Source organism: Antechinus flavipes, chromosome 4 (assembly GCF_016432865.1).
Source record: "Antechinus flavipes isolate AdamAnt ecotype Samford, QLD, Australia chromosome 4, AdamAnt_v2, whole genome shotgun sequence".
Lineage (NCBI taxonomy): Eukaryota > Metazoa > Chordata > Mammalia > Dasyuromorphia > Dasyuridae > Antechinus > Antechinus flavipes.
In genome coordinates this window covers 38,687,824-38,702,769 of record NC_067401.1, presented here as the reverse complement: position 1 = coordinate 38,702,769, position 14,946 = coordinate 38,687,824, and the positions used below count along the sequence as shown (strand labels likewise).

The following is a 14,946-nucleotide window of genomic DNA, read 5'->3' as shown; positions in this document are numbered from 1 at the left end:
TGCTCTAGGCCAATGTTTCCCAACATCTTTCTTATTTTTCCTTATTCCTTTTGTTGTTCTGATTTAGTTCTTTTAATCATATCAAACTCTTTGTGACCCCACTGGGGTTTTCCTGGCAGAGACACTACAATCAATAGTTTGTCATTTCCCTTTCCAGCTCATTTGATAGATGAAGAAATTGAGGCAAAAATGGTTTAAATCACTTGTCTAGGATTGCACTAGGATTGAACTCGGGAAGATGATCCTTCTTGATTCCAAGCCTAGTGCTCTGTGCACTATGGCATTACCTATCTGCTTCTTGAATTCTTTAGACAACAACAACAAAACATTTTGTGAATGTCCATAAAATTTAATTTATTATTCATAATATTCTTTGGGATTTATTCATTAAGGGCTTATGGTAATTACAACGATGATACAATTGTGATGGTTTTGAATTGTGGCAGAACCCAATTAATAATGCTTGAAGCACATATGTGTTTGTCACTGAGGAAAAATATATTTGTAACATAACTGGATCAATATTTACTCTTTAAAGAGTCATTAAAGAATTTTTAGCACCAGTTCCTCGAGCTGTTATTATTGAACCCTTGGGGTTCAATAGGTTTGTAAACCACTGCTTTGGCAACTGTCTAAGATGGAATAAGTTACAGAGAAGGATCCAATTGGCACTGGTGGAAGCTATTTCCATCTTTATCCTTGTTTGTCTTCCAGTATCTAACATAATGTTTTGCCTGTAGTAGATAATAATTTGTTGAATAAAGCCTTGTTTCTTACTTTCTCTTCTAGTGGCCATTCATCTTCAGAGATGAATGAAGTTGGACCAAGCTGACTGAATTCTCTCCAATAAACATTTATTAAGCAGTCAGGATGTGCAGGGATTAAGGGTTAGGAAATTTATAGAAATAAATGAGATTGAATTTCTGCCTTTAAGAATCTTATAGTCTATGAAGAAGTATCTAAGGGTAGTACAAAGTGCTCTGAAATTTGGTAATAGGAATTAATTTTCAATTGGGGTAATCAGGGATGGATCCATGGAGAAGGCAGCGTGAGTTGGATAATCCAATTTGTTTGGAGCATTAAGTAAAAAGGAAGCAATTACATGAGATAATGTCATCTAGCATCTAATGGTAATAATATCATTTGATCCTCACAACAACCTTGAGAAATTGGTGCTATTATTATTCCCATTTTACAATTGAGGAAATGGAGGCAAACAGAAATTAAGTGACTTGCTCAGGACCTATAGATAGTAAATATGTGAGACTGAATTTGGATTCAGGACTTCCTGATTCTAAGCTCAGCTTTCTACTTATGAGCTAAAGCCATGGTATCTAGACTAGTAATTTGTACAAAATAGGGTCACTAATGTTTGCTGAATGAATGTTGACTGACTCCTTGACACCTTAATTCTGAGGAGTACCTCTTTTGTCTCCGCTGAGCCAGCCTGTCTTCAAAAACATCTGAGGATGGTGTGAACTTACTCTTTCCACTCATCTGCTTACCCTGGAGCACCTTCCAGGTAGGGACCTGGCTGGAACAGACAGATTGACTTCTTCTTGGACGGGTGGAAAAAAATGACGTACTCATAGCCTTGTCCCTCCTTTTCAATGCATCTGGTAAAAATGCGGTAGTCTTCTTTGTCTGGGAGAGAAGAAATGTGAAAGGGACACAAGGAAAAGAAAAAAAAAAGATATTTCTGTGAGGGCAGGAGAGAGGGATGGCATTCAGTTTTTCATGTTGAGTTTATTATGTGGAGTGATATTCTATATCAGGGGCTCTTAACTTGGGGTCCACAATACCTTTTTTCTCAAAAGGATGTATAAACTTGCATGGAAAACAAATTACATATTCATTTTTATTAATCTCTAACTGAAATTCAGAATTTTTTGCAATTACAAATTTAAAAAATGATTCTGAGAATGGATCCACAAATTTCATCAGATTACAAGAGATATCTATGAAGCATGAGAAAGTTTAAGAACCTCTACTCTATACATAGAATATTGAGGGAAAATTTGAAAAATACTTGATCTTCACCCTGGGAACCCCCAGGTAGGTAGGAGAAACATAGTCTGTGACCTTGATAAGCTCATTGGGTAATAGAATTGAAGGCTGGAGAAGAATTTAGAAGTCATATAATATAGAGAAGTTAAGTAAAATACCCAAGATTATGCAAGTGACAGCTAAGAGTTGAATATAGGTCCTTGTACTTTTAAAACTGATACACTTGCCAATATTATACCATGATCTCTTCTTATTTTGGAAAGAAGATTAATTGGGGCACAGGAAATGTCCACTGCCCATAGGACCTCTGGTTTGTTAGGAGAAACTGATGCTCAACACCCAAAAGTCTCAATCTGATGGGTGCAAATGAAATACTTATAAGGAAAGAAACCTTGAAAGATTTATAAACACACATAACTCAGAAGAGATGAATGAATTATTCAATCTAATAAATATTTACTGAGGAACTACTAAATGCATTGGTTAGTGGAAGATATTCCCAACTTGGAGCCAGAAAGAACTGGGTTCAAGTAGAGATGGGTGTGTTGGACTAGATTCAGGAAACCCAGGTTCTAGCCCACAGTTTGACATTCCATTGCTTTGTGACCTTGAGAAATTACAAAAAGACCATTTTGTTTGCAAAATTAGAGGATTGGAAAATCCTTTCTAATTCTAATAATCTAGGTTTAATAACTTGGCCACTTGTGTGATATGGAGCAAGAGGTTTAATTAATCTCCCTGCGCCTTGATTTGCTCATTTGTCATCTGCAAATATTTAAAGAATCTATGATTTCACCAGTGACTAGAAATTGATCTACCACTTAATAGACAAATGCAAGGAAGGGAGTCTGAGGCAAAAAAGAGGTTAAGTTCAACTCCTTATTCTCCTTCAACCCACACATTCAATCAATTGTCGAATCTTGCTTTTATGTTCAACCTCTTCTCACTAATATTAGATCAAACCCTTATCATCCTAGATCAGAACCCCACTAGAAAGTGCACTCTTCTTTTTTCTTTTTTTTTTTTAAGTTTGATATTAAATTAATAAAATAATATATTTTCAGTTTTGAAAAAGGATAGTTAGGAGCCATTTGGTCCAACTATTTTTATAAGGCATATATAGTTTTTACATGACACATTTCTTTGTAGAAAATCTTTGCACAAGTAGTTGCCTAGACTATACTTGATCATTTTCAATGACTAAGGACTCATTACTGATTACAGATTTCACAGAAGCAAAATATCTAACAATTGTAAAGAATTAAAGAAGAATCTAATCATATCAATATCTCAATCACAATTCATCTTTTGATTAGGGTTTCCATGTCCCAATATTGACACATTTTTAGTAGCCTGATCTTTGCTTTAGATTGGAGGAGAGAATATTGGGTTTAAAAGAGCTAGATTTAAGTATTGAGCATTTAAAAGCTGTTTGCAATCTAGTTCTGGTCTACCTTTTCAAACTGATTTTACAGTACTCTCCTTTAGGTTTTATGTTCTAAACCTAAGACAGACCTAAGGCAAGGGAACAAAATTCTGTCACCTGCTTACAGATTGTTATGTAAGCCTGGAACATGCTTTCTCCTCACTTCTGTTTCTTCAGATAAAAATTCAGTCTTTTCTAGACTCCACCTCAAAAGCATACCTTTCTAGGAAAGGCACTTTTCATTCTAGAAAGCACTGTTTCCTGGAATACACTCTTTTCTAGATTCTCAATCTAGAAAATACTGTTTTCTTTTTCTTTTAAAAATAATAAAAGTTTTTTATTTTTCAAAATCTGTGCAAAAAGAGTTTTCAACATTCTCCTTACAAAACTTGTGTTTCAATTTTTCTCCCCACCTCTTCCAACAATAAATAACTCAATATAGGTTAAACATGTAGTTCTTCTAAACATATTTACACACTTATCATTGCGCAAGAACAATCAGATCAAGAACAAAAAAATGAGAGAAAAAAAACAAGCATGCAAACAACAACAAAAAGGTGAAAAGTGTTGTGATCTACACTCAGTTCCCATAGTCCTCTCTCTGGGTGGAGATGGCTTTCTTCATCACAACTTTATTATAAGTGGCTTGAATTATCTCATTTTTAAAAAGAGTCACATCCATCAGAATTGATTATCATATAATCTTGTTTGTGAACAATGTTCTCTTGATTTTATTCATTTTGCTCAGCATCAGTTCATATAAGTTTCTCCAGGTTTTTCTGAAATCAGCCACTGATCATTTCTTATAGAACAATAATATTCCCTTGCATCCATATGCCATAATTTATTCAATCATTCCCCAACTGATGGATATCCATTCAGTTTTTCACTTTCTTGCTACTACAAAAAGGACGAAAGCACTACTTTCTAGACTTAGTATAGCACCCTTTTCTAGAAAGCACTCTTTTCTAGATTGTCAGCCTAGAAAGCACTCTCACAAAATATGCTCTTATCTAGAATGACTCTTTTCTAGTTTTCTAGACTGTCTAGAAAGTACCTTTTTCTAGAAAGCAAAAGCACTCAGCCTAGAAAACACTCTCAATATAGAAAGTACTCTTTACTAGACAGTCAGTTGAGAAAGCACTCTTTTCTAGAATGTACTTTTTTTTCCTAGGCTGTCCTTCTAGAAAGCATTCTTTTCTAGACACTCTTTTCTAGATTCTCAGCCTAGAAAGCAGTTTTCTAAAATGTACCATTTTCTAGAAAGCACCTTCTTCTTCCAGAAAGTAGACTTTTCTAGTCTAAATCTAGAAAGCACTATTTCTTGGAATCCATTATTCTCTAACCTCTGTCTAGCATTTACTCCAAAACACTCTTTTCTAGTTATTCTTTTCTTGATTCATAGTCCTGAAACTAATCATCTCTATGCATTCTCGTCATTGTAGATCAAGGCCTTGTCATTCTAGATCGGGCCCTCACTACTCTAGATCAGACTTGTCATTCTAGCTCAAGACCTCACTACTCTAGCTCAGATCCTCACCATTCTAGATCACTTTCTTCATTCTAACTAACAGGCCTGATTACAGCTATCTTAATAGCTCCTTGCCTCAGATTTCTGTCTTTTAAAATCTGTTCCCACAGTTGCTGAAGTGATTTTCTCTAAGTTTAGCTTGACCCTGACACTCCCTTACTTAGTACATTTTAGCGTCTCCTTATTGTCTGTAGCATCAGATATAAACTCTTTTGATTTACTTTTAAAGCCCTTCCCAGCCTATCTTTCCAGCCTTGTAACACATTATTCCTCTTCTTGAACACCACGGCCCAGTTATATTGGCTTTATTATTCTTTATGCATAAAACTCCATTTCTTATCTCTGTGTTTTTGTACTGGCTGTCTTGGAACATACTCTCTCCCTCTTTCCCCTTTGCTTCATAAAATATTCACTTCAAGACTCAGCTCAATTTGGAGCCTTTCTTGAACCTCCTCATCCCAGCCATGAATGCACTCCAAATTAGTTCACAGTTATTTTGTGCATTTTCATGTATACATATTGGGTTTTTTTCCCTGCTAAAATAAAACTCTGTAAGGTCAGAATTTTTTAAATTTTAGGTATTGTATTCCTAGCATTTAGAACCTGGTACTTAGTCGGTTCTTGATAAATGCTTGTGGATTGAATAATCAAATCCAGATTTTGTCCAGCTTTTGTAAGCTGTTTTGTCAGTCCAGGTTTTGACAGCTAATAAATATCCAGAGTGGGATTTGTATCCAAATCCTGACTTCAAGTTCAATATCTATTCTACTATGTCATGATGCCTCTTTACTTGTCATAAGATATCAATACCAATACAAACCATTAATCTCAGGAGGATTACCGCAGGGATAGCTAGGTGCTACAGTGGATAGAGCCTGGACTCAGGAGATCTAAATTCAAATCCAGTTGAACTTTTATTAATTATGTGATTTACAGGCCTGGTTTCATTAACTATAAACGGGGATAGTAATAGTATATTTTACAAGGTTGTTGTGAGAATCAAATGAAATAATGTTTGTAAAGCATTTAGCTTAGCACACAGTAGATGCTCTTTTCTACCCCCTAAACATGTAAACATAAGCAGTCCACTAAGTAGCATAATGTGACCTAAAGAGAGCAGCTTTAATAGTAGTATTAATAGTATTTTTTCAATTACATGTAAATATAGTTTTTGATATTCATCTTTGTAAGGCTTTTTTGAGCTCCTAATTTTTTCTTCTTCCTTTCCTCCCCAACCCAAGACAGTAAACAATCTGATTTAGGTTATACTTGTATATTCATGTTGTGAGTAATCATGATGTGAAAGAAAAATTGGAACAAAAAAAAATGAGAAAAAAAAGGAAAGTAGTATGCATTGAATTGTATCCAGAGCTATATCTCTGAATGCGGGCAGTATTTTTCATCATGAATCCCTTAGATTGCCTTGGATCATTGCACTGTTGAGAAGTCTATCATGGTTGATCCTGTTGCTGTTCCTGTGTACAGTGTTCTTCTGGTTCTAAGCAGGAGAATTTCATGTAGAGTGATGAGAGAGAAAAAATTGGATAAGGATTTGATGACGTTTAGGAACAGAAATGGTCCCTTGCTTATACTGAGGGAAAGGAGCAGTTCTTGCAAAGACATGCCTGCCTGAAGGCTAAGGAGGGACTGTTTGAGTTTTTGAGAGGAAAGAAAATATGGCGTTTCTTCTATGTCTGGTGCCTGGGACCTTTGAAAAACTTACTTCCTCTCTCCAGCCCAGAGCTGCAATATAAAGAACTTAGGTTAAGTGAAAAGTAGACTCTTTAACCTAAATACAGGTCACATTTTGCAGATTGCTTTAAAGTTTACAAAGTGCTGTCCTGATGGTAACTCTGAGGTGGTAAGTACTTTGGTTGTTGGTTGTTTAATTGTTTTTCAGTTGTTCAGTTGTTCAGTCCAACTCTTTGTGACCCCACTGGGGATTTTCTTGGCAGAGATACATGAGTGATTTGCCACTTGCTTCTCTAGCTTATTTTTACAGCTGAGGAAACTGAGGCAAACAGAGTGAAGTGACTTTCCCAAGATCACACAGCTAGTTAGGAAGGTTCTCAGGCCAGATTTGAACTCATGAACACAAATCTTCTTGCCTCCAGGCCTGGTATTCTATCTACTGTGCAACCTTGCTGCTTTTTAGGCATTGTCCAGTCCAATCCCTTTATTTTAAAGAGGAGAAAAGTGGAGGGTAGGGGAAGAGACTTGTCCAATACAGCAAATATGAGTATCCTCATCTTATAGAGGGGGAAACCGAGGGCCAGATAGTTAGTGATTTGCTTTGGAACAAATGATCAGATAGTTGGTATACTGGACCAGGAGTCAGGAAGACCTGAGTTTGAAGGGTAAGTCATTTACCCATACCAGCCTCAGTTTCCTCATCTGTAAAAATGAGGGTAATAAGAACATCTATCTCCTAAAGTTTGTGGGAAGGATTAAACAAGATTATATACACAAAATATTTTATAGATTTTAAAGCACTATATTTGTCATAGTTATCATCATCCTCATTCTCATCATCATGTGGGAGCAGGACTTCCAATTGAAAGAAAATGTTTTTTCAGTCTTGGAAGTGAGATCGTTTTTGTCTTTTCCAAAGGGCTTTTTAAAACAGGCAGTTTCTTACACTCTAAGTATGGTTTTACACACAGTTTTACACACACTAAGTATAGTTTTGGAGGGAGGCAGGGAATTGGGAATGGGAGAGTGACTGAGATCACCTCTATAATAACTCTCTGGGGCATCATAGTTCATTATTCCAATAATGGTGTGTGTGATATTTAACTTATAATGGTTCACTCTGCTATCTAAGGGAGGGGGGAGATAGGGAGGATGGAGAAAAATTTGGAACACAAGATTTTTCAAGGGTAAATGTTGAAAACTGTCTTTGCATGTATTTTGAAAATAAAAAGCTTTAAATAACGTGTGTATGTATGTTGGAAGGAGACATGAAGGACTTACCTGAAGCAGTTATAAATCCACTGGGGAGCTTCAGACCTCTGATGTGGTCACTATTGCTCTTGAAGGAAGGAAGTTTGATCCATTCCCCATCCTTTGTCTTTTCTAGAAACTCCTTGTACAAGCGCATCATTTCAGGGCTCCAGCTGGCATTGGGAAGGGCATAATCCTTCAGGTCTGTAAATTTTTGGCAGAACCTGGAAACCTAGAAAGAACCAAGTTTCAGAATAGCATGACCTGGGAGAAGACCAATCATTTGCGTGGAGCTAGGGGTCACTTTGAAGAATCAATTTCCAGATGCTTTGGCCACTTGTCCTCTGCTCTCAGAAAAGTACCAGAAATCTATATAATTTATACAATCATAGCTTTAGATCTAGAAACAAAGGCAATGAACTTATCTCTACATAATTGTTATTATAGCACTGACTCGAGGTATAGTATTTGGGTAAAGGGCCCTTTGGGGGAAAAAGCAGTTAGCTTTGTCAGGACAGGGAGAAATGAAGTCAATAAACCCCTATTTTTTTTTTAAGGGTTATTGCTATTTCAGCTTCAGGGGAACTCTCCCTGCTTGGTTCTGGCTGGCCACTTATCACTGAATATCTCTTCCTGGGAGGTACAGTAACTCCCTTTGAAATGAGAGCTTCCTCTGAAAAATGGATTCAAAGTCAGGGGTCTGGGACAGTGTGTACATATCTAACCATGTATGTATCCCCTGAGGGAGAAAGCTTGGTCATATGCCTGTTTTTTTTTCATATTTCTGACCAGATAATAGTTGGGGTCAATAACAAAAGCATGACCTTCTCATATCAAGGATCATGAAAAATAGAAAAATCAGAATTCTTACTTTGGAATAAATTCAAGTCCTCTTAACTGCCAGCTTTCTTTTCACTTACTAGAGAATGTTAGAACAACTAGAGTTCTAGTCTGGGATCAAGAAAAGCTAAGTTCAAATACAGCTTCAAATACTAAGTAACTTTGTGATCCTGGGCAAATTTCAACCTTTCCCAGCCTCAGTTTCCTCAATTATAAAATAAGAATAATATTAGTCCCTACTTCATAGGATCAAATGTGTGTGAGAGAATCAAATGAGTATTCTGTAACCCTAAAAATGCTATAAAAATGTTAGCTCCTTATTATTGTCTAGGTCAGCCTCCTCCTATTACAGATGGAGGAAATGGTGTCCCAAGTCATACATTGGGCCAGCTGCAGAGACAATGCTAGACCCTAGTCCAGTGGTCCTCAAAGTATAATCCAAAGAATTGTTGGGGTCTCTGAAACCCTTTCAGAGGGTCTACAAATTCAAAATTATTTTTTATTTCTAATATAGTGAATAGCTATAAATATAACCCATGTGAACCAAAGCTCTTTGAACAGATCCTCGATAGTTTTTTTTTTTTAACTACATGAAGATACTGAGAAGAAAAGTTTGAGAACCACTGCACTAGTCCAATATTCTTAGCACTATACTATTTATTCACAGGCTCAGTTTTTATCTATTGGCACAATTGATCAAGAAGCTTTTATTTATTTTTGAGGAAGTCTATTAAATGCCTACTATGTGCCAGTCACTAAATAGGGATATAAATACAAAAGTGAGACAGTCCTCAAGGAGTTTTTATTCTGCAGAGAGGATTTAACTGGTACAGAGCAGAGGTAAATCAATACAGTTTATATAGAAATGATTTTCATATGTTACACAGAAGTGCTAATATCCTAGGGGAATCAGGAAAGATAGCCCTTGAGTTGAGCCTTGGGGGAGCTATCAGTCAGTCAATAATCATTCATTAAAAATCATAGATTTAGAACTGGAATTGGGCCATATTCTTTAATTTACAGATGAAGAAACTAAGGCTGAGAAAGAAGGAATAATTTGCCCATAGTTAAATAGCCGATAAATATTTGGGCTGTGATTCTATCTCTCTTGATTTAGTTAGTATTCTTGGCATTGTATCACATTGCCTCTTGATTATAACTTGTGGGAAAATCCAAGGGTGAGTGGATTCTCGGGGTATCGACCCTACTCTGAGATGCCCATGTATTTAGGGGGAGCTTTGCAAAAAAGTGTCCAGTACTCACCAAAGTGTCGGTGGATGAACTGAAGCTTGTTCCTGGAATTAGGCTGGGACTGGGTCTGTGAGGGATACTCTGAGGTCTGAGGCTGGGGGATCCAAGAAGGCTCTGGCAGGCTCCAAAGCGGCGCGTTAGCCAGAAGCTTCCTCTCATCATAGTCCTGATGCAGGTGTGTCTGTTTGCCGACTTGTATTCTGGAAGACCTTCAGCCAAGAGGCTCCAGAGAGAAAGACACTCGGAGTTTTTATCAGCTGGGGTTGCTAATATAATCGTTTCCTTGGCCAAATGAAACTCCTGCCAAAAGCCCTCAGCAGTGAGACAGAAGTTTCTACCGCAGAGAACATGGATTTCATCAGGAGAGCGTGCACAGTCTTGCTTGACACAACGAATAGGATTGCAACCCAGGGACTCTCCCTGATGTACATTATTCCAATGCCTTTTGGAAACAATCCTCAAATGATGCAGCAATTTTTTCTAGAGGGGATAAGCTTGCTCCTCGCCCCATTTTTCAGAGTTCTGGAAAAGTTCTAGGAACATCCCAGGGAAAGTTGGAACAATTACATTTCTCAAGTTTTCTTTCATCATATCAGTTACCAGCAAGGGATTGCTCTCTAGGCTAATTTTCCCTTAAATGGAATCAAGAACTAGTTTGCTAACCTGAATGCTTCTCACAGGCTTTTGTACTGCTTTGGACTGAAATAAAATTCCATCAGTTCTAGAATTAGCCTAGTACACAAAAACAAAAACAAGTGTATACTTATGTGGCTACCCCTTGGCCAGTAAGAGATAAGCTTCTTGAGGGCAGGAACACTTTATGTTTTGGTTCATATCCCCAGAATCTAGCGCAAAGCTTTGCAGATTAGGAAAGGAAAGAAAAAAAATTTATATGATAATTTTGTTTAATATTTAAAAGGAATAGCAAGTTATGTATAGTAGGTTTGCAGTTTCATGTACAATCATCTTTTTTATAGCACTATGTTTTACTCCATAAATTAAAAAAAATTATAGATGTTCATCTGGCTCACATTTATTCATTAACTTATAAGTGGATAGAGACTGAAATAATGGAGAAACCTAAGTCCCACCTCACCAGAAAATTTGAAGAAGTTTAGACAAAACAAAGATGAGTTCAAAGCAAAATAATATTTTAATAGGCCTACAAAATGTTTCATGTTTTGATGTTTACATATCAACATTCTGGGATAATATAATAGTAATTAATGTGTTGTTGTTGAATATTTTAATTCTCGAAGCATGTTTATGAATTTTTTGTGCTTTAAGCATTTCCTTTGTAGTTAAGGAAATAAATAGCTATTTAATTTTAAAAAATAAATTGTCATATAATGTCTTCATTCCATTCTCTTTATTCTTCCCCCACGCCTCATAAAATAGAGGGTTGGGAGAGAAGAAGAGTGACCAAATTAGACTACTGATTATAAAGGTCAGGGAGGATAGGACATATTCCTCAACCTAGAAACTTAAACTGTGGAAAAATAGAGGATGATTTTTACAAGAGAGGAAACAAAATGACAAACAGAATGAGAAAGAGTTTCTTTTTGTGTCTAGCCTTCCCTTGCCTACATCACTATTCCACGAGGATGAACTTTAGTGAGGTCCCTGCTAAGAAGAGGACATAAGATTAAAAAGCAATGACTGTCAGGATTTTCACTCTGTTCTAAACCTCAAGTCCCATGCCATGGTTCATAGGTCCAAAGTTATCATCTAATAATCAATTCTATAAGTTGAACATCAGTTTTGAATTATTTTTATATTGTCTATGGTCCTTTGCCTATGAGTAGAAGGAGCAGATAAGGGGGATAAGCAAACTGAACCATATGTTTCTCAACACTCTGGGTGTTGGATGGGTGATTTGAACCACCCGGAGCCATTTATTTTTCTGGGTGATCTCAATATATCTGGCAAGATCTTTGAAGACTACTAAAGATATTAGATCAGCTAGAAGCTATGAGTCTAAAATTATCAATTTACAAGTGTCAATTTTCTTGGATTTTTGTCAGGTAGCTCTCCATGGAGCCAGTCAATTGCTTGCTGCTATTCCCTTCTTGGATGTCTTTCCAGAATATTACATTCAACATGGCTTAAAGAGAAGTCATTTTGTTTCCTCTTAAACATGTCCTTCCCCCAACCTTTATATATATTTTTAATGGTACCACCATCCTGGAAGCTAGGTTGGGCAGAGGATAATCAGGCTTGGAGTTAGGAAGGTCTGAATAAAATTTTAGTAGATGTATGAGGCTGAGAAAGTCATTTCTTTGGATCCATGCAGTATTATTCTAACAATCCCTTCTTCTTTTCCTCCTCACTTAACTCACTTTAATCCTATTCTTATCCATTGTCTAAAAGGTTCTTTCAGCTTCAGATGTATATGAATAGGAAGTGAGTACTGAAACTGAGAAAGTAGAAGGACTTGTTAATTCAACTCCTTCTAAAGGATTATCAGGAACTGAACATGTTTTTGGGATTCAGTGACTGTGACCAAAGATTTGTGAAGAGTTTGCCATTGTAGCAAGGATTCTCAAAGCCTTCTCTTATGCATTATCATGAATAGAAGTACAGAAAGGAACTATCTGGATTTGATCCCTCGATGCCTTTTGGAATGAGAAACAGGACCAGATTTTTAAGGATTTCTCTAGCTGCTTTACATAACAGTGTTGACTTTTGAGGATTCGAATATTTTGTGCTAAATACTAATGTCAGCCTAGACAAGGAAGTCTTGCACTATGAGGAAGGTGACAGAAATTGAGTAGAATGAATACTTTGGAAAGAATATTGTCTGTCAAGGGCTAATAAGCCATTGTGGACATGGGGTTAAGGATGAGATTGGACTGGGATCAGAGGAAATGGTTGGATTTAAGTAAGGAAAGAAAAAAATAGGAGGTTGTTGGAATAGTATTTCATGGGTCCAGTATGATGTAACTGTGGACATAACTATTTTCTGTGTTATTTTCCTAGCTACATTTTTTTTCTACCACAGTGTTGGTGTTGGAATGTAGCATAGGTAATGTCTGAAATAGATGGGGCAGCCAATTATGTTAAGTGCCAATTATAATGATTCCTAGCATGAGGAGGAAAAGGAGAAAAAAATTAGTTCAGGGAAAGGTGGTGAGTACTTAGATTGTGATGTCTTAAGTTCACCCATTGACCCCAACAGGTATACTTATATTTGTTTTGTTTGTCCCTAGATGGCAGAATTAGCAAGAATGGATGACAGCCCCAGAGAGACAGATTTCAGCTTGATTTAAGGGGAAAAAATTGCATTCTCTTAATTCTGTTCACTCTTTGCAAATATCCCCTTTGGAATATTCATTTATCCTTTGTAACCAAGTATCATTCCTAAGCAAATGACTCCTAAGTAGATATTTCTTCCCCCAATCCCTCAAAGAAGCCAACCTGCCTGTTGGCTATCTCCACTTTGATATCATTCATTAAAAATCATAGATTTAGAACTGGAATTGGGCCATATTCTTTAATTTACAGATGAAGAAACTAAGGCTGAGAAAGAAGGAATAATTTGCCCATAGTTAAATAGCCGATAAATATTTGGGCTGTGATTCTATCTCTCTTGATTTAGTTAGTATTCTTGGCATTGTATCACATTGCCTCTTGATTATAACTTGTGGGAAAATCCAAGGGTGAGTGGATTCTCGGGGTATCGACCCTACTCTGAGATGCCCATGTATTTAGGGGGAGCTTTGCAAAAAAGTGTCCAGTACTCACCAAAGTGTCGGTGGATGAACTGAAGCTTGTTCCTGGAATTAGGCTGGGACTGGGTCTGTGAGGGATACTCTGAGGTCTGAGGCTGGGGGATCCAAGAAGGCTCTGGCAGGCTCCAAAGCGGCGCGTTAGCCAGAAGCTTCCTCTCATCATAGTCCTGATGCAGGTGTGTCTGTTTGCCGACTTGTATTCTGGAAGACCTTCAGCCAAGAGGCTCCAGAGAGAAAGACACTCGGAGTTTTTATCAGCTGGGGTTGCTAATATAATCGTTTCCTTGGCCAAATGAAACTCCTGCCAAAAGCCCTCAGCAGTGAGACAGAAGTTTCTACCGCAGAGAACATGGATTTCATCAGGAGAGCGTGCACAGTCTTGCTTGACACAACGAATAGGATTGCAACCCAGGGACTCTCCCTGATGTACATTATTCCAATGCCTTTTGGAAACAATCCTCAAATGATGCAGCAATTTTTTCTAGAGGGGATAAGCTTGCTCCTCGCCCCATTTTTCAGAGTTCTGGAAAAGTTCTAGGAACATCCCAGGGAAAGTTGGAACAATTACATTTCTCAAGTTTTCTTTCATCATATCAGTTACCAGCAAGGGATTGCTCTCTAGGCTAATTTTCCCTTAAATGGAATCAAGAACTAGTTTGCTAACCTGAATGCTTCTCACAGGCTTTTGTACTGCTTTGGACTGAAATAAAATTCCATCAGTTCTAGAATTAGCCTAGTACACAAAAACAAAAACAAGTGTATACTTATGTGGCTACCCCTTGGCCAGTAAGAGATAAGCTTCTTGAGGGCAGGAACACTTTATGTTTTGGTTCATATCCCCAGAATCTAGCGCAAAGCTTTGCAGATTAGGAAAGGAAAGAAAAAAAATTTATATGATAATTTTGTTTAATATTTAAAAGGAATAGCAAGTTATGTATAGTAGGTTTGCAGTTTCATGTACAATCATCTTTTTTATAGCACTATGTTTTACTCCATAAATTAAAAAAAATTATAGATGTTCATCTGGCTCACATTTATTCATTAACTTATAAGTGGATAGAGACTGAAATAATGGAGAAACCTAAGTCCCACCTCACCAGAAAATTTGAAGAAGTTTAGACAAAACAAAGATGAGTTCAAAGCAAAATAATATTTTAATAGGCCTACAAAATGTTTCATGTTTTGATGTTTACATATCAACATTCTGGGATAATATA

The 14,946-nt window shown here is 36.9% G+C and overlaps 1 protein-coding gene across 2 annotated transcripts in view; it reads right to left on the bottom strand.

Moving 5' to 3' along the window:
- THEM5 (thioesterase superfamily member 5) overlaps window positions 1-14,087 on the bottom strand; it is a 25,237-nt gene extending 11,150 nt beyond the window's left edge. The window contains exons 1-3 of one of the 2 annotated variants that reach the window (XM_051992601.1): window positions 13,743-14,087; window positions 7,938-8,139; window positions 1,506-1,644 (exon numbers count right to left, since the gene is read on the bottom strand). In XM_051992601.1, coding sequence (XP_051848561.1) covers window positions 1,506-1,644; window positions 7,938-8,139; window positions 13,743-13,892 — 491 coding nt within the window. In that variant the 5' untranslated portion in view covers window positions 13,893-14,087. Of the gene's footprint in view, window positions 1-1,505; window positions 1,645-7,937; window positions 8,140-10,010; window positions 10,340-13,742 lie in introns of those variants that run through there. The other variant, XM_051992600.1, reaches the window with a different exon arrangement.
- Between the last annotated feature and the right edge of the window lie 859 nt (window positions 14,088-14,946).